General features: G+C 39.0%; 1 protein-coding gene across 1 annotated transcript in view; it reads right to left on the minus strand.

Moving 5' to 3' along the window:
* Positions 1-9,576: 9,576 nt before the first annotated feature.
* TYR (tyrosinase) overlaps positions 9,577-20,521 on the minus strand; it is a 91,939-nt gene continuing 80,994 nt past the window's right edge. The window contains exons 5-6 of the mRNA XM_023757385.1: positions 16,514-16,695; positions 9,577-10,206 (exon numbers count right to left, since the gene is read on the minus strand). Of these exons, the coding sequence (XP_023613153.1) occupies positions 9,971-10,206; positions 16,514-16,695 (418 nt within the window). The 3' untranslated portion in view covers positions 9,577-9,970. The remainder of the gene's footprint in view (positions 10,207-16,513; positions 16,696-20,521) is intronic.

Below are 20,521 nucleotides of genomic sequence, written 5' to 3' on the forward strand. Positions count from 1 at the left end.
GCCAATTCTCATTGATGTTTCTCTCTCTCTCTCCCTTTCCCTTCCTCTCTGAAATCAATACAAGCATTTTTTTTTTTTAAGAAAAAAATATAAACCGGAATTTTCTCAAAGGTCATTCCATTTTGTGTTTTTGTGTTGGCTGTAAACCTATAATTTGATAGTGAACAGGATGAATACAAATGCTTCAGCATACATGATTGTGGTCACTTTTAGTTCCTAAGATAAACCTAATAAGGTATACAAAATTGAAAAGCCTTCTTGCATCAGCAGGATGAAAAGGTATTTCCTTTAGAGTAAAAGACATCGTGGCATTGTTTCTAAATCTATGTTCTTTATATTAACTTATTATTTATTGTTTTCTCTAATCTAAAAATCATTCATAGGTCAAATCATGCCGCAGTGCTTTAATTTATAGAGCTTTTAGAAGTGCTGACTTGCTTATAGGGTTTAAGCAGGTTACTTCACTATCTGGTTCTGCATTGCTCTCAATCAGTTCCTACCACACCGCAGTCCTTCAAGTGATTTATTTTCAAAGAATCTGCTTTCCTGAGATGGTGTCTTGCCTCCCGTGGTTTACAAAGCTGTCGTGCGTTCTCTAATGGACATTTCAACAGGTCAAGTTCAAATGCATTTGAAAGGCAATATTAACAGTTATGAGCTTGCATTTATTTCCTCTGTGCATTATTTGCTTTGTGTCACAGTGGGGTCCTGAGTGCATGCTTTAATAGCATTAGTGTTGTAAAAATACTCAGCAGCAGCAGCCAGTGCGGGAAGAACACAAAAGATAATTGGGAAAAATGTTTTGGGGGGTTGCACAAATCAAGGGCAATATATCAATCTGAAGACTCAAAGTTCCTGTAATTCATATTGATTACCCGGCTGTCAGGAATGCTTTCCACAGCTCAGAAATATGAAAATGTATGACAGTAAAAGTTTCTCATCAGACATTTTATTGGGCAATGAAACCTGCAAGAAATCTCTTTAAGTGGCTTGTGTTGCAGAGGCCCTCTTTGCAGCTTGCTGGTAAAGGTGTCATCAACTGGGAGATGTAAACAAACACCCAAGCCCTGCCAGTTTGGCTCAGTGGCTAGAGCGTTGGCCTGCGGACTGAAGGGTCCCAGGTTTGGTTCCGGTCAAGGGCACATTGCCTCCATTGCAGGCTCCAGGGCGAGTGCAGGAGGCAACCAGTCAATGTTTCTCTCACATCGATATTTCTCTCTCTCTTTCCCTTTCTCTTCTATTCTCTCTAAAAATCAATGGAAAAATACCCTCAGGTGATGATTTTAAAAAATGATGTTGAAAAAACAAACAGATACATAATAAAATAGTTTTTTCAAAAAACACCCAAAACTTGGTTTTGCATTTCAAATACAGACCCAAGGTATTGTGACAAGTACTTTTTGACTTAAAGCGACTGTTAATTATGGCAGATTTTTCAAACCTTGCCTGCATTTTGACAAGGTGATTTCTGAAATTAAATTTCAGGTTCGTTTTGACAAACAATTTTGTTGGGGAGGTTTGGATTCATCAACATTCAGATTTCAAGTTTTTTAAATACCTATTTGCCTTGAGTTTCTTTTGTGGTGGTGGTGAGAAATGGTTAATTATTTATTTTAAATCTCTAATGCAGTGGTTCTCAACCTTGACTGCACATTAGAATCACCCGGGAATCTTTTTAAAATCCTGATTTCTGGGCCTCATCCTCCGGAAATTCTGTTTCTTTGTTACTAATGTTGTGACCTCACCCCATAACAAAGAAACAGAATTTCTGGAGGATGAGGCCCAGAAATCAGGATTTTAAAAAGATTCCTGGGTGATTCTAATGTGCAGCCAAGGTTGAGAACCACTGCTCTAATGGGATACTTAGGAGGAGGGGAAAACAACAAATTTTGGTCTCCCAAAGCAGATGAAAACAATATAAGGCTGCTCTGCTCCAAATTGGATCAGCAGGCAGCAGGGCGCCACAGCCATTCTCTGAAGGCATACTGTGATTAGTAAACGCTTTAACCTGGAACCTTTGTCAGGCCTCTCAGGCATGTTTTTTGTTTGTTCTTCCTGTTTTTTCAAGCCCAGCTATAGACCTAAGAACTCCCAGGTCCTATGCTACACTTAGCACGGCCTATTTATTTGGGTCTTTGGATTAACCCAGGCTTTGCTTCTGTCTGTTTCCCATTCAACTCCTACTATCTTTGGTTTGGAGTTTTCCTTTGTCTCAGGGTTTAGGGAAGTCACCCAGACACTGGCCCTGCCCAGCCACAGGTCAATGTATGTGTACAGTCATGGTCACTGTAGCTATTCATCAAAGCACATACTGCAGAACCAAGTGTCTTTATGGTAGGCTTATAGGTAGATTTTATGAACATAAGAAGTGATTCTCTCTCTCTCTCTCTCTCTCTCTCTCTCTCTCATAGTTTTGTTCTATAAAGATGTCACACACTGAATTAGTAAATACTGAGCCATTGCTCTCAATTAGATTCTTACGTGCCTCAGATCACCTGTTATAGAACCACCTCCAACACATGTATGCTCTTCATAAGGCAAATCACAGCCTTGTTGCACTTGGGGGCCAGTTTAAACTGTGAAATCACCAGCAAAAAGCACAAACAAGCAAAAAATGTGGCACTATCAGACCATGAAAAGGATACTTGATTACAGTGCCAGAATTGAAACAAGAACACGGAGTGGCTCCTTATTTGACATAAACTGGGAACATAGTTATCCTATATAATAAAAGCCTAATATGCTAAGTGTCTGACCCTTCCTTCAACCATTCAACCAGTTGCTATGACACGTACTGACCACCAGGAGGCAGATGTTCTGACCCGATAGGTTAGCTTCCTGCTGGGGTCTGGCTGATCAGGACTGGATGAGACAGGCTGGACACACCCTGGAGCCCTTCTGCAGTCCCTCCCTGGCCCCAATCCTGCACTGGTGGGGTCCCTCGGCCTGGCCTGTGCCCTCTCGCAATCCAGGACCCCTTAGGGGATGTCAGAGAGCTGGTTTCAGCCTGATCCCTGCAGGCCAGGCCAAGGGACCAGTACATGAATCTGTGCACCAGGCCTCTAGTTTTATATTAATATTCAAGATAATGCAAAACGATTTAGCATACACAAAATATAAGGTTATATTTTCATCTCTCTTTTTTTAAAACACAGTTAATTTATGGTAATTTAATCTGCTCTATGAAAAGTTATTAACTCACAGTTACCGAGGACTTATTATGCACTATTGTAAATGCTTTGCATTTATTCTTTAGAATATGTTGAGCAAAGTGCTATTTTTATTTACATTTTAAAAATGAGAAAACTGAGGAACAGAGAGGTAAAATAATTCAGACAAGGTCATACAGTTAATGAGAGATTGAGCCAGAAATCAAATTCATCAAGTCTGACTTCAGATCCCCCATATGTTGAAGGTTTTTGTATATCTTTAATGTACTTAATATCACAGCCTGTGCTGTGCTAACCTCCCATTAAGAGTACTTTATCACCTGGCCAATTTTCCTTGTTAGTTTTTAAATCAGTATTATAGGCAGAATAAGCTCTCCGTACACCCGTCCCAAAAATGTACCTGTCTTAATCCCCAGAACCTATGACTATATGTCCTTCCATGGCAAAGGAGCTTTTCAGATATGGTTAAAGGTAAGGACTTTGAGATGGAGTCTGCAGGAGCACCAGGTAAGTTGAAACATGAATGTGTGAAAGCAGATAATCTCCCTGCCTGTAGTCAGTCACAGAGAGATGTGACTACAAAAGAATGATGAGAGCAAAACAACATTCCAGTGTTTGAAGATGGAGAGAGGCCACAAGACAAGGAATGCACTTTAAGTCCTCACTTAACATCTTCCAGAGATTCTTGTAATCTGCGGCTTTAAGAGAAACTTCGTGCATGAAACCAATGGAACCCTGGGCTAATTAATATAAACAAGAGTGATGTTTCTATGGCATATTTCTGGTTACGAAAACGTCACCAACTTTTTAAATAAAGACCTACAACACTTCTAACATTAGACATTAAAATAAATGTGAGCTGCACATACATTTAAGAAAGGTTTATAAAAACAAGATAATTCTTTTCCAATCAGCTTGGCCCAGTTCCGGGTCACGTGGGTCGCCCGGCCTCTCCCAGCAGCTCAGGGTGCAAGGCGGGAGCCCGCCCTGGACAGAGGCCCTTCCATCTCAGGGCGCACTCCCGTGGGCCACGCTCGCTCAGACCCGGACAGTGTGGACGCGCTGGTTCACCTCCTGGGCGCATCTTGGGGATGTGGGAGGAAACCGGTGGACGCGGAGGAAACCCACGCAGACATGGGGAGAACGTGCAAACTCCATAGAGGCAGTGACCCGGCTGCGAGTCGGTCTTTTTCCTCATCATCATTATAATGAAACGAGATGGAATGAAACAGTGTTGTTGGAGGACCTACTGAATGTCTCTAGGAGCTAGAAAAGGTAAGGAAATTAATTCTTCCCTAGCGTCTCCCCCAAAAACCACAACTAATGCGGCCGGGATTTTAGCTCAATGGGACCCATATGGGGCTTCTGGTTTATTGAATTACAAGATAAATCCGTGTCGTTTATGCCACTGTGTTTGTGGTAATTTACTTCAGTAGCAATAATACAATCAGCAGCAAAGTTCCTTTGATATTGGAGAAAGGTGGGAAAATGTTAGTCTTTCTGTACTTTATTTCCAAACACATGTACACGGACACAAACACATTCATTCTTTACAATTACCCTGGCAAGAGCGTTAAAAATGACATGATCTGATAAGGAAGACTGGCCAGATCCCAAGCAGAGTGCAGTTTTTGTTCAAAAAGCGATACAAACAAGGTGTTCAAACTGGTCTCGGGCTGTGTTTTCAGGGCCTTCCCTGCCTTCCAGACCCCTGTCACGTGGTCTCTGTGTATCCCATCAGCTGAACCCGACTCTGCTTTGATTCACACTGTTTTTGATGCCCTGCGGGTGGATTTCTGGTTTTGCTGTTTTTATTTCTGCATTATTCTTGAGGCGCACATACCTCTTTACCTAGCCAAGGTGTACACATTTCTGAAAATATCTTCTTTTGGGACCAATTTATATTCGTGTTATTCCCTATCTCTCTAGGATGGCTTTTCCTTCTAATTTTAGTGAGGGGAAAAGTATCCAGCAAATAAAGGTTTTAATTTGAAAACTATATATTTTATGAGAGGAAGCACTATTTCAAGCTCCAATTAGGGTCTTCAGCTCCTCTCAAAGAGAATTGCAAGTCTTCTTCATCTTTTTGTTTTCTTCTTTATTCCTTTTGATGTCTTATTTTTAGAATTTTCTTTGCATTTTTTAAATCCACCCAACCCTTTTCAAAAGCACTGTGGAAATTCATTAGAAAAACCATAAAATTATTTATATGCTTTGACTCAGAGATCATACCACTGGAAAATAATTTAAGAGAAATCAGATGCCAAATGTACCAAGATATTCCTTATAACACTAAACATAACTTAAAAGCTAGGTAAAGCCTAACTATCTAGTAGCAAGAACCTGGTAAGTTATGACACATCAACATAATTGAATACAAACAATAATGAAATTTATAATTATGAATCATCTAAGAGACACTGGACTCAAATCCCACCTCAATTACCTAAACTACTGAACAGACATGTAAGCCTGGGTAAAGTACATCTCCTATGGAAGCCACAGGCTCCTCATATGAATACACAAAAATAATACTTATTTTCATATCAATAATATGAAGATTAAATAAGTTTACATGTACATGAAGCACTTAGTACAGTTCTTGGAGCATCATAACCAGTCACTATCTTGTAACATCTTTGTTATTTATTTTTAAATACAGAATTAGAAAACTGTATGATTATGATTGTGAAACCTACAAGAATTGGTAGATAAACATGAAGTCATATGACTAATTTCTTATACTACCAGTAAGAAAGCAAGGCACAAAACAATTAGGTAAACATGGACTATATAGAGTTTTAATAATGCTTTTATTTAAAAGACGATTCTAAACTATTCCTATTTAAAAGTTATAGTTTAATGATTTGGAAGTCCTCAAGGCAGCGGTTCTCAACCTGTGGGTCATAACCTCTTTAGCGGTCGAACGACCCTTTCACAGGGTTCGCATGAGACCATCCTGCATATCAGATATTTACATTATGATTCATAACAGTAGCAACATTACAGTTATGAAGTAGCAACAAAATAATTTTATGGTTGGGTCACAACATGAGGAACTGTATTTAAAGGGCCAGAAGGTTGAGAACCACTGCCTTAAGGTCTCCAGTGGATGCCAGGGGCAATTTTATCTTCTTTTATTTTGTACAAACTAGCAAAGGCTTTTAAAAATAAGCATCATAAAATTAAAACAAACAAGCAAAAAGCGATTTTTACTTGCATTTCAGCAACTTTCAGAAGTTTAATCAGAAGGGGAGTGGAACTTTGTTCTCCTGATACATCCTCCAAAATAGCACAGGCTCACAATAGGTGGCCCCAATGAGGCCCTTTTATGGTGACAAAGAAAAGGGTTGCTACAAATCAAAGCCCATATAAACAAAGAAAAGGCTATTTTAAAGCATTCACAATCAATGCCACTTGTCAGGATGCTAGAGACAGTGGCTGAAATGACTTGTACCCATCACATATTTATTTTTACAGATGGAGAATTATATATTTGATGTGTTGGAAAGGTTGGGTACAAAAATCCTTTTTTTATGTAAATCACAGAACGAGGAACAAAAAAGTGGCAGCTGCTTATTTCTTTCTCTGTGACAAAATGTGACTTATAATGTGCAAAAGGGCAGAGTCGAAAATGGATCAGTTTATAAAAGCCATATTATAAAACAATGCCACAGAATATAATGTTAATTAGAATTAAATAAAACTTTCAGGTGTCTTGAAATATCAGCCATGTAATTTTGGTACCTCCTTGAGGAAACCAAGGTATCAAACGCGGTGGTGCTTTTATAACAAATACTAGAGGCCCGATGCATGAAATTCATGCAAGGGGTTTGGCCCTCACATGAAGCCCTGGCTTCATCCGAAAGGTCGTCTGGAAGGACATCCGGAAGGTCGTTTGGCTCTCCGGTCTAATTAGCATATCACGTTTTCATTATTGTAGATTGCTCCTACACCTGTTATTTTGAGCATCTATAGCCGGGGTGGGAATGTCCAGCCCCTGAAATCATTTGGTCTGGTCCTGCCAAGGCATTAGGGGTGAATTAATTAAATGTTTGACCGAAGCAGACTAATTTTGAAGTTGATAATTTTCTATGGCCTGAGAATCCTATATAATAAAAGAGAAACATGTAAATTGACTGTCCCTCCACTACGCTCACCAGCCAATCAGGAGTGAGTATGCAAATTAACCCAACAAAGGTGGTGGATTAATTTGCATACACAGGCGCCTGGTGGAGAGCAGAGTGGGAGAGCCGGTGGCTTGGGGGAAACGTGGCTCCCTCAGTACTCCCCCTAAGCTGCCAGGTGAAGAGCAGAGTGGGAGAGCCAGCGGAGAATGGAGCAGCTTGGGGAACTTGGCTCCCCAAGCCACCAGATGGAGAGCAGAGAGGGAGAGCTGGCAGCTTGGAGGACTTGGCAGAGTGGGAGGCCATGGGATGAAGACAGAGCAGGAAGAGAAAACCAAGAGCACAGGGAGCACCAGGAATTCTGGGAATAGTAGTTCTGGTGGCAGCCCCAGGTCCGGAAGTGGAAGCCCAGAGTGTGGGGAGCACCAGGAATGCTGGGAATCGTAGTTCTGGTGGCAGACGGATCTCCTAGAGCAGCAGTTCTCAACCTGTGGTCTCGACTCCTTTGGTGGTCGAACAACCCTTTCACAGGGGTCTCCTAAGACCATCCTGCACATCAGATATTTACATTACGATTCATAACAGTAGCAACATTATAGTTATGAAGTAGCAATGAAAATAATTTTATGGTTGGGTCACAACATGAGGAACTGTATTTAAAGGGCCAGAAGGTTGAGAACCACCACTGTATTTAGACACTAGAGCAAAGTGAACCTGGAACAAGTTACTGTTGCGGTGGGGGATGGAGGGAAAGCAAAGGTGAGAGACATAAATAAAATCAGAGTGTCTAGGAAGAATTAAAGGGAAGATATCCTAAAACTTCCAGGAAATCTCCACCAATGAAGCAAAGAAAAAAAAAAGCCTTTATTATTCTGTGAGCAACAAACCAAACTGAGTCGGGGTCTCAGACAATTTGCTCATATGATTGCAAAGACAGACAGAAACTCCCGGATTGGAGAGGGCCCCCCTGAAGGCTCCCAGATTGGAGAGGGTGCAGGTCGGGCTGAGGGACTCCCACACTCCCCAGTTCATGAATATCGTGCACTGGGTCTCTAGTAATATTATAACTATTCAAATGGCCCTTGGCAGAAAAAAGGTTCCCCACCCCTCCTCTGTAGAAACAAAACAGTATTCTCTGTTGAAGTGCAGTGATAAAGGGGGGAATTGCCTCATGATAGAGAAAAGAATGACTTTATACAGATTCCTGTCAGTGATCATGAAAATTCCTTGAGTGGATTATATTCAAGATACTTTGTAAAAACAAAGCTTAGGAGGAAGAGAGTAAAGGTACTTGCTGGGAAGAATGGGGAAAGGCACAGGGGTTCTCCAGAGAGAGCAAGATCTAGCACTGGTCCTCCTCTGAGGGTTTTTATCCTTTCTCTAAAGGTGGGGATCTGACGGGAGGTCCCAGAGGAGCATCTCAATGAAATATCCGTTTTTCAGGTGTATTTTCTCAGGGTCCTGGTCTCTACTGATTGGTTGGCACTAGGGTAAAGGGTCATTAGTCTTTGCATGTGGCCCTGATGTCAGCCATGGTGTCACTTTCTCTGGTTTTGCTGCTTTTTTGGAACTGGAGCTAAAACACAACTGAGGTCTATATGTTCTCTCTAGTTTGTCTAAAACTCTGTCTCTGTGGTCAACAGACCAGAGGCTTTGTTCTTAAAATTACTTGATGCAGATCAGAACCTCATTGTTCTGAGGATTTAGTGCTTAAGGGAGTAATCATGCAAGGGCTTTTATGGGAATCCTATGAGGCTATTCTTTGGGCTCCTTGTTCCTCTTCTAATGGGTCTATCACATGATTAGCCACATGCTAGGGGAGGAAAGGTCAGGGAAGAGTCTGAATCACATGACCAGTGAGATGAAAGGTCAGGGGTCTGAACTGCGTGATGAGAAGTATGCCAGGGGAGGAAGGTCACCTGGGGGAGAGGTCTTAGCTTTCCAATTTTGCTAGTTGCCAGATGCCTAGGAATTTCTGCCCTGGTGACCTTGTGTACTTGGCCTATTGTTCCTTCTCTGCTTATGCCTATCTACTGTCTCTTACACTGTCAACATATTTAACGAGCACATTTTGAGACAGGCACATAGCCAGATCTGTTGAAGGGCAAGGCCCTTGTTTTCAGTGACCTTCAAAAGTATAGTCAGGACTATGGCAGGAAAGAGTGGAAGGTTGTTTTATATTTAATGTTTATAAACATTTTGGAGCAGGACTATAAAATGTAAGGGAAACATTATGCTTCCTGAGAAAAATAAAAATGCCCTTCTCAAGCTCAAAGAACTCAGTATAAATTTGTTACTATTTTATTAAAGCCAAATACAATAAAAAAGAAACACCATTAAACAATGAGAAGGAAAGAATTAAAAGGATTCCCACATTTTATAAGTTTATCCAGATACAAGTAACAGTTACGAATGACCAAATAGCATTCTTTCCTTGAAAATATGGGGCTTGAGGGAAATTGTCAAAAGGATGAACAAAAACCAGCAAGGCCAGCATGGGTGTGTTCTATCTGAGATAGAAGAGGGGTTCACTTTGTATTAGATTACAATTCTGATAATGGTCTTCACAGGCAAATACCAGGGATTTCTGTGGGGACAGGCCCTGGGGACTTGAACAGCATTTGAATCAGAGAGAGGTCTGGCTTTCTGGCCCTACTCTAGTGTCTAAGCCTTTTATAAATGGCTCTGGTACAACACACTGTGGTAATCCTCCTTTTCCATGAGGAGTGGCTGCTGTTCTTCAGATAGCTGCTTTCTCTTTTGACGATGATGACGACACAACAGGCCAATGAGCCCTCCCAGCACAGCCGTGAGGACAGACCCCACTACAGCCGCCCCAGTGAGCCATGGCCAGATCTGCCTTGCTTGTTCTAAGTAGGGCTTAATGTAGTCTTGAAAAAAGTCTGGATCTGAAATAGAAAGGCATTCAATGTTTTACAATTATTGTGGTCATCACCACCATCACCATCACCACCACCAAACTGCCACCACCACCACCATCATCATCATCCTTGCATAATACTTTGGAGTCAGATGTTTGAGTTTGAAAGTCAGCCCTGATACTTATCAGCTGTAAGAGCTTAAGGAGGTTATACCTAATATTCCTAGACCTTAATGCAGGGGTTCTCAACCTGTGGGTCGCGACCCCTTTGGCGGTTGAACGACCCTTTCACAGGGGTCGCCTAAGACCATCCTACATATCAGATATTTACATTATGATTCATAACAGTAGCAACATTACAGTTATGAAGTAGCAACGAAAATAATTTTATGGTTGGGTCACAACATGAGGAACTGTATTGAAAGGGCCAGAAGGTTGAGAACCACTGCCTTAGTGTCTTCATCAGGAAAATAGGAAAACAATAATATCACCTTGTTGGAATGTTTTAGAGTATATAGATAATATATAATCTGTAAATTACACAGTGCCTGGCCCCAAGACAGTTTACTAAAACTCAAGCTATTATTCTAGTATTTGTCTCCCAATTTCTAAATAACAGCAAATATTGCTATCTCTTAATTATTAAGTTTATCTCTGGAATTCCTCAAATGTAAATAATGAGTTTGGTTCTCTTACAACTTTTTTTAAAATTTTAAATTCTTCATTGTGAAGACATATCTACATATGCCTTCTTTTTCCCCATTGACCTCTCCCCACCCGCTCCCACCCCCGAGCACATGCCCTTACCCCCCTACTGTCTGTGTCCATTGGTTAGGCTTATATGCATGCATACAAGTCCTTTGATTGATCTCTTAGACCCCCTTCCCACCCTCCCCTGCCTTCCCTCTGATGTTTGTCGGTCTGTTCGATGCTTCTCTTACAACTTCTTTTTTTGATCTTTTCAATATAACAAAATCATGATTTTTATTATTTTTAGTATTTAGGTATTATTCATAAGTTGAACCAAGTATTATGCTATGATTACATTTCCTTTCTTACATTATTATTCCTGGAAGGCAATAATGTATGGTATCCTTTTGTTTGATTTTAAAGTACCCATCACTGTTTATCAGATAATCTAACATATTCTACATCCATTTTGTAATACAAAGGAAAGAAGAGTGCACATTGGGCTTCACCCTGCAGCAGATTATGGCTACGTGACTCAAGTGTTGAGCAAAAGTAATATGTGCAACTTTGGGGTAGTTTCCTTAAAAAGAAATGGCATGCCTCTTTATTGTTGCTTCTTTAGCTGGATTGTGGTTAGTGTCTTGGAGAGCCATCATGGATCACGTGGTCCAAGTTAAACCCTAGGTCTTGGGGAACTACAAGAAAGGAGTGGCTCTGGTTCCTGAAATTATGAAGTGGAAACTGGACAACATACCAAGACTGTTATTTGAGCAGTACATTAACTTACTTAAGCCTTGGATATTTGAAACTAGATCTGCTCCCTCTCTCCACCTGTCCACCCTTGCTGATGCAGGAACTATAACCTTCCTTTATGACCCATTTCCTCCGTGATAGGCAGTTCATATGCGGTGGACCATTGACTTAAGATGGGCCAATCATAATCATTACTCAGGATTCACTGTGCTGTGATTGAGAGTCCATGGCTCAGGAGCTGATAACACACTCAACATGTGGAAGACAGGAAGAAGGCAGCACACTCCCAAAAGCAGAGACCAGAGCCAGAGTCAGAGAAGGAGAGAGGCTGTCTTTAGGGTGCTTAGTTCCCGGCTTCTCCCTGTCCCTCAGTGTCAGCCCAATTTCTGCCTTTCCTTGAATTTATAAACCAGTAAATTCCCTTTTCATCTAAGTTCATTCCTGTGAAGTTTCTGCCTTTTGAATTTCAAAAAGTTCTAATTATTTTTAAAAGTTAATTATATGCCTGCTACAATAAAGACAGAGAAGCATCTTCACATATTCTGGAGTTACAATTATATGTAAGACTTACATAAAGTCGAAATGAGATCCACAAACCAAGGAGAAAGGGAATTTTTGTTTAATAGACTAAACAAAAATTTGGGTAGCAACACAAAGTAAAATTTAAAATGAGAGTCTCACTGTTAACCATAAACTTAGTAAGGCTCAGAAAAATTAAAACAGGGATGTTGTTTTGTAATCAGGGGAATTTAGTAAACACTGATTGTATATTAAAGCCCAGTATTCATTCACAGGAGATAAAAGTGCAGCTCCTGTGGTGTAAGTGGGGCTATAGGGCTAAAACCCTGTCCACTGCTGCTAGCCGTCTTCTTCCCGGGCACTGTCCTTTTGCCCGCTGTCACGAAGATCCCTCTAAAACACCTTAGAACTCATTAAGCATAATTCGAACAATATTGAAATTTAGTGTTTCTTTTCATCAGGAAGGGACAATCACTTGCAAATGGCACACATGAGGTAAATTATTAAAAAAGATTTATAAGTTGGAATTATAGTAATTTATATCTAAACAATGAAAGCGAACAAAGGTAAAAGAAATTTTAAAATGTGAAAACTTTTTTCATCAATTTTTAATATATTTTAAAATTATTTTGAAAATGGGACTGCAAAGGCCTAGCATATGTTGCTATTAATCACTTTAATATATAGTGCATTTAAGATATCTGACAAAATGCAGAGTAAATAGAGGTTACATAATAAATATGATTTCCTTTAATTTTAAAAGAATTTAACTAGAAATAAATGATAAATACTGTTGAGCCCTTCCTGTGACTTGAGTCTCCTCTTCATTTACTCCTCCAATGGGTTTGGTTGCCTTTCAGTAAAAAGTACCCATTTGGACATGAGGGAAGGAGCAATGAGGTGAAACATGTGTGTGAAAGACATGTGTGGGTTAAGGAGGACCCTTTCTTCCATGGAGTAATAGAGAGATAATTGGTTTGGAATATAATATTTGCCACTTACTAGCTTTGTGACTTAAAATCAGTCACTTTATCCTTCTGGTCTCAATTTACTCACCTACCAAACAGAATAGAAATGACATAGCAACTTATTTTCCCTGCTGTCTCATATCACTCCCTTTCACTCTGTAACAAAAGCAACACAGAGGTTCCTTCTGTGTCTGGCCCTGCTCTTGTTGTTACTATCGCAGTGAATTACATCACCATTCATTATTTTCACAGCCCAGAAAGCTTAAAGGCAACCCTAGTGTCTCTTTCTTTCTCACCTCATATAAAAATCCTTTTTTCAAATTATGTAAGTTTTCTTTGCAAAATAATATCAAACTCTTTGATGCTTTCTGCCTCCTTTCCTACCACCACCACTGCAAGCCAAACTGCCTTCATCTCTCCCGCAAACACTTATAATAGTGTTTTCACTGGCCTCCCTAAATAATGCTTTGCTACAAACTTTCTATACGCTGCAGGAACAGTGATCTTTTATAAACTCTAATTTGACCATGATCTGTTTACAGTTTATTAAGGCTTCCAGTATTCTAACATTATGGCCAAAATCCATAATGAAGAGGAGCCCTTTATCAAATAATTAATTCTTCCTCTCATACTGATATCCTCTGAAACGTCGCTTTGTTGATCTCTAGAAATGGGACATCTCTAAATGAGTCATTAGGTAAGTAGTTGTTTAAGACCTTTCTCTTCCATTAGGATGTAAGCTCTGTACAGATAGAGGCTGTGTTATTTGACACTGTATGCACAGTTTCTTAGACTACATCTTGTTCAAGGTAGTTATTAAACATATGTATGCAGAAAGGATAAATAAATCAATAAAACCACTTAGAAAAAAACCTAGTGTAATAGAAGACTTGACACATGTAAAAATACATATCAAAAAATGACCTGGGTGTTAAGAGGGATGACATTTTTCTAACAAGCTTTACTTGTATTGGTTAAGAGATACCACCCTTTGTGATAAATATCACTTAAACTCAAACTAATTCATTGATTTCACTCCATACCAGATACCAGTTGGTACTTAGGAAAAGCTTTTAAGATATCAATCCTGATCTTGTAGGGCTCCCAGGCAAGGTGGAGAAGGGAAAGATTTATCCTCAGGAAAAGAGCCATGTAACTCTAGTAAAGGAATGAATAAACATGGCTACATATATGTATAAATGATTTGATATCCGAGAGTTTGACAGATGAATAAATAGCATCAGAATTTAGCCAGAGAGAAGAGCATATTCAAAAACACGAGTCAATGAAAGAGTCTGGCATGTTCTAAAATGGAAATCATAAAACCCTGAGTGATGAATCTTTGGAAAGCCATTATCAATATGCTGCCCTCATTATGTACTATGGGTATTTACACAAGAAAGGGAAAGCGTTAAATGAGACTGCCCCTCTTTATGACCCACTCCCCTTACCACACCTCCACAGTTTGCAAAATCCCCTGTTCTCTTAAGGTTTTCAAAGATCTGATCTTCTCTGCCAGCCATTTCAGTGTGCCTTCCATTGGCTATGATATTCAGATAAATCAAAATAGGTCAGCTGAACTCACATCTGTTTAGTAGTTCCCCAAAGGAGAGGAAAAGGATAAAATGCACATTCTCTCGTTGGCCCTACATTGTGGTTCTGCTATGCAACATACTAGATGGACTAGGGCAAGTTGTTTATATTCTCTAAGCCTCTGTTTTCTCACCTTGAAAAGGAAAAAGAAATAACAGTACCTACTTCGCAGGGTAGTTATGAATGTTAAAGGAAATAATGTACACAGCCTCCTAGAGGAGGTCTTGGAGCATAAAAAAATACTATGTGTTAGCTACTGTGGAATAGCTAAATTTAGCTCTTCAGTGTAATTTCCCATAATTCATACTACTCAAATAAGGGAATTTAGCACTTGATATATATGATATCACTTTCCACCTTTATTTTTCCTGCTATCCTTTTAGTTTAGGGTATTCCCTGCCCCTTTTTATCTGCAACCTTCCTGCTATTCCTTCAAGGCCTTGTCTTGTCTTTCTAGATGGAACTACTCAGAAGTCATTGTTTTCTTCTCTGTAAAGCAGGGGTCCTCAAACTTTTTAAACAGGGGGCCAGTTCACTGTCCCTCAGACCGTTGGAGGGCCGGACTATAGTTTAAAAAACAACAACTATGAACAAATTCCTATGCACACTGCACATATCTTATTTTGAAGTAAAAAAACAAAACGGGAACAAATACAATATTTGTATTTGCATGTGGCCCGCTGGCCGTAGTTTGAGGACCCCTGCTGTAAAGGTTATGACTCTCTTGCTACACTGAACACAGCCTACGTTTCATGCTTCCTTGCACAGTTGTCTGACTTTCACTTTGAATTTAGAGCTCTTTGGGGTCTGGAACTAGGACAGTCATTATGTCACTAAAGTCTAGCACAAGAGTTGATAAAAGTCACTCACTTGTTCATTTTATTTATCCATTTATGTTTTCACAAATTATCAATGAATATAATAAAACGTCAATGCTTGTTGAATATCTCTTACCCACAAACCACATGCTGTTTTGCAGCTTTTAGATGTTGACCTTCTTAGAGCGGAAGCATTATGTAGTACAGTGTTGATATCACACTCCTCCACATATCGGTGTTTAATATTGGGAAAGTCACTTAAATTCTCTTCATGTTAGTATTCTCACCACTTTCTAGTGATAATGAGACTTACCTAATATAAGGTTGGTTAATAATGCATGTATGGAATCTGCATGTAGCAAGCTCTCGAGTGAGGGGAGACATTACTCTCTGTTCATTATCAAGAAGTTACTGATATAGATCTACTAAAAAAGGGTATTTAAAACCCAGATCTAATTACAGTTCTAGAGTTTTATATCTCTGTCTTAATCATAGCATAGCAGTTATCATAAGTTGTTATTATTATTTGGGTTTGAATAATAAAATGTCCAGATTTTTTCTTGGTAACCCAGCAGGGAGTTCCCAAAGATGATTTCAAAACTGCTACATGCACTAGGCTCCTTAATCAAAATATCTATATGAGATATTTTGGTCCCAGTATTTCAGGTTAAAAACTGAGATTCATGGACTTAAAGTCACACCACAGTCAGCAGATAGTCGTATTTCAAGCCCATTTTCCCCACTGATTTTAATTCTAGTCTCTTTCCATGGCCTTCATGTATGAAATGTATATTAAGCAGAATGAATATGAGTTGGAAAACCCTTGCAACTTGGTTCATGTAGTAATAAATCGGTAATAAGTTTGGGGCTGTAATGCACTTTCCCAATTTAAAGGATTTGGTGATAACATTGTACAAACATAGGTTTTGTATTCTCTCAAAAGAAATTGGTCACACTTTATTCAGCAATTTATGTGAAAGAAATTGAACTTTACCAGGATCTTGTAGGTAGCTATAGTCATAGCCCAGGTCTCTGGATGGAATAAAGAAATCACCATTCCTGTAGAGGGGTATGAAAGGAACCATGTAGGAATCCCGGTTATGTCCAATGGGTGCGTTGGTTGCTGGATAAACTTCCTGAAGAGGACGGTACCTTCGGAGCCACTGTTCAAAAATACTGCAGAGGAAAGGATTATTCAGACTCAGAAACATATCATTTATAAAGAAAATATTTGGATTTCTTAAAGTGAAATAACAAGACATATCTTAAAATCCCAAGACATGGAAAGATACCAAATATATTTTTCATTTTTTGCAAGTATTCTGTAAAGTACCAGTTCATGCTGTCAGGCCCTGATGAAACTCATTCGTTTGAAAGAAATATTAGAGAAAACTTTGAAACAGGAATTTTTTTAGAAGATAAATGAAACTTACATGATAGGTTTAGATCCTTCAGAATGCTGCAGAACAAGGGTAATTATTGGTTGAGTGACAACTGAGTTATAGTTATAAATTAAATATGTTCCCGTGTCAAAGAAAGTTAGCCCAAAGAAAGAACGTACAAAACTAAAGTGAAATTCATAATGGAATTATTAATTATTGGTCATTTTTTTGGTCATGGTTGGGAACTTTAATTATTTCAACCTTCTTGTTATGCTTGGTGATGTATATGCTGAATGAATCTTGGAGGAGAAAAAGCTCACCTCCCACGAGAGGCTAAAAATACTTACTTGGTTTCCCAACTCCTCCTAAGCTAGAGTTTGACCAATGATTACTATTCAGCCAATAAGACATACCCTTCCAAGACTTTGAAACAACACATACTGACACAAAGAAGCAAGGACTATTGAAAACCAGTTGAGTAGTGGTCAGTGGCAATTGCAATAACAACATCCAGTTTTTAGGGTCAGCAAGGCCAGAGGCACCAGGAAAGTACTTACTGTCCAGGGGTACCCTGTGTTCTATAGCATCATTTTGGCAAATGACTTGGCTGCTGCCCTCCTTCCTTATTCCCACCTGTTTTTGAACCTGCTTCTCCATGATTTCCTGACCTATCCAATATCCTCTCAGCAAATTATTTTCCTATTTAAATCAGGGAAGTTAGTTTCTCTTGCATTCAATTAAACTCTGGAGCAATAGCTAAAATATTAAGAGACCACAAAGGTCCAGTAAGAATGAAGTAGAAGCTAAAGCTCTCGCAGAATTTACAGTGGGTCATTAGTAGTGTGACAAGGAGAATGCCTTTGGATGATCAGGCTATGTATGTAACATGGAAGGGAGAACACTAGATCTGGAGTCAGAGAACTCCCAGGAGTTCTAGCTCTGTGGTTTAAGAACTGTATGACTTTAAGCAAATCACTGAAACTCATGGAGACTTAACCTTCTCATCCTTAAAATCAAAGTAATAATATTTGTCCTATCTGTTTCCAAAGGGATTATTCAATGTGATAGTTTTTATGAGAGTGAAAAATAAGTAAAGCTATTTTTACTTAGTCTAAAGTAGGAGGTAAAAGGCTAGTACATGGTCACAGGGTGAAGTCTTTTAAGAAGGTGATGCTTTGAAACAGGAATTTAAAAAAAATTAAAAACACCTCCACACACATTTTGAACAGTTTGAAAGACAATAAAGAAGAGAAGAAGGAGGCCAGACAGCAAGAGTGGTGATCATTTTTCTGTGATGGAAACACTTATATTTGCATAGGGAATCTGGACTTCAAATGCTAGCTGTGGTCAAAGTTGATTCTTAATTGTGAATTAACTGAGGTATCAGCAGGCCACAGATAGACACTGAAAATATCAATTGCTCCCTAAATTGCTCAATTATTAAATATGTTGACTGAGTACCTACTGTATGTCAAGTTTTGGAGAAACATGAAACTGTAAAAACCTGAGTTTTGTTGTTTGTGACAAGGGGAAATTTGTAAAATTTCTTAACCTGTTTGACTTTCCTTTTCTGCATCTTCCAACTGAGAATAATATTTATAACATGAAGGTATTGTGAGGATTCATTAAAATAACCTAGGATGCATGACTGAGTGCTTGACAAATGGTGAGCAGAAACTGTCATCATGCCAGCCCCCTTCTTTCTCTTCCTCATTACTAATGTTATCCTGGAGAACTTTCCAATTGGTGAGAGACATGAGACATGCTGTAACAGAGATGCTGAAGCCATGTATATGTGAGCTGGATGTTTAAGATTGGTTATTATTTTGCTAGGCAGAAATGTGAAAGGAGAGGATTCAAGAAGATTAGTTGTTCTATGTGTGCCTCCATTTCCTCCAGTAATTTGAAACTGGCTTAACAAATAAACCCCCAATTCTGTTCAGTTCCTAAAATGTTATTTATTAGTCTTTTTGTTTTAACTTCTATAGTGTTCTATTCACAAGCGTTATTTATTCATTATACAGGGTTGGGCAAAAGTAGGTTTATAGTTGTGAGTATACGAAACACAGAGGTTAGTCTTGTATTATTATTTATTCAATATTGTATTATTTTTCATATGAACAGCTGTAAACCTATTTTTCCCCACCCTGTATACAGTTCAAAAAATATAAACAAGCAAAAAAGAGAACAAAAAATTACATTTAATTACTCCATATTTTGTTATATCTAGTTTTAAAACTATGTATATATAACATATTTTAACAAAAATAATTATACTGTAGATAATGTTTTACAAGGCATTTTATTTGTACTAAACCGTGTTTAATCAATGTTTACTGGTATTCAATTGGTAATAAATCTATTTTTAATGGGAAAGAGGTTCTCTGATAATTAATCTTTCCCCTACCCCTATTAAACTGACTGATTTAGGAACAGCCCAATATACAATGAGTTAATAGACAAAGGCTCAAGGCAAAAATTGTGCCTTTTGTCAATTGAGAAAAATGACTACTATAGTTCAATTTATAAATCTTGCTTCTGCCCAGAAATAAAAAATTCCTTACCTAGATAAGACAAGGACATCAATTCTTAGCACCAAAAAGTTTAATGGATGAAATCATTAATGTGCTCACCCACCTTATCAACCTTTTAAAATGAAGGTATTAATCTTGATTAAATTCTCCATTGGTGGTTCTCATCATCGGTTAATTTCATCGAACCATGTCTAAAATGCCTCACTTTGGAATACTAATGTTTAACTTAGATAATCACACTGCCATTTGGGGGGGAGGGTGTGAATATCCTCTTACCAAAGATTCATTTAAACTAGGGAGACCTCATTTAGTCTCCAGACTCTGGGAAAGTCTTTGATGGAATCTTAAATCAAGATTTGAAGAATGAGTATTTAGAGAAATGGTAGAGGTGTTCCAGAAGACTAGGATATATTTTGCAAAGGGTTTTTGATGAGAGGTACATAATAAGTTCAAGAAACTAAAAAATGACCATTATGTCGATGGAGAGTGAGGAGAGAATCATTCAAAATGAGGCTACAGAGAATAATAGGACCCGAATCATGAAAGGGAGCGGATGCCACATGAGAAATATTTGTAGTTTTTCCTAAGAGTACTAGGAAGCCACTGTTTGTATTTGGGGTGGTGGTATTAACATAAACAGATCATAATTTTTTTAAATATATTTTTATTGATTTCAGAGAGAAAGGGAGCGGGAGGTAGAAACATCAATGATGAGAGAGAATCATTGATCGGCTGCCTTCTGCACACCCCCCACTGGGGATTGAACCCGCAACTCAGGCATGTGCCTGACCAGAATCAAACCCGAGGCCTTCTGTCACAGCCGACTCTCTATCACTGAGCCAACCACTGAGGCACAGATCATCATTTTTAAAGGATTACACAGATTGCATGTGGAGAAGGGGCTGATGGGCACTAATAGTCGATGTGCATGGAATGAGGAAACCAGTGAGAACGCTATGTTTAGGCCAAGAGATGATGCGTGGCTATCCAAGCAGTACAGCTGGGGGAGGAGATGTGCCAGAAGACTCCATGTTTTCTGGCTTATGCTGTGAGAAACAATATTTTTATTTCCCAAGATGTAGATCG

This window comes from Myotis lucifugus, unplaced genomic scaffold, assembly GCF_000147115.1.
Source record: "Myotis lucifugus unplaced genomic scaffold, Myoluc2.0 scaffold_106, whole genome shotgun sequence".
NCBI lineage: Eukaryota > Metazoa > Chordata > Mammalia > Chiroptera > Vespertilionidae > Myotis > Myotis lucifugus.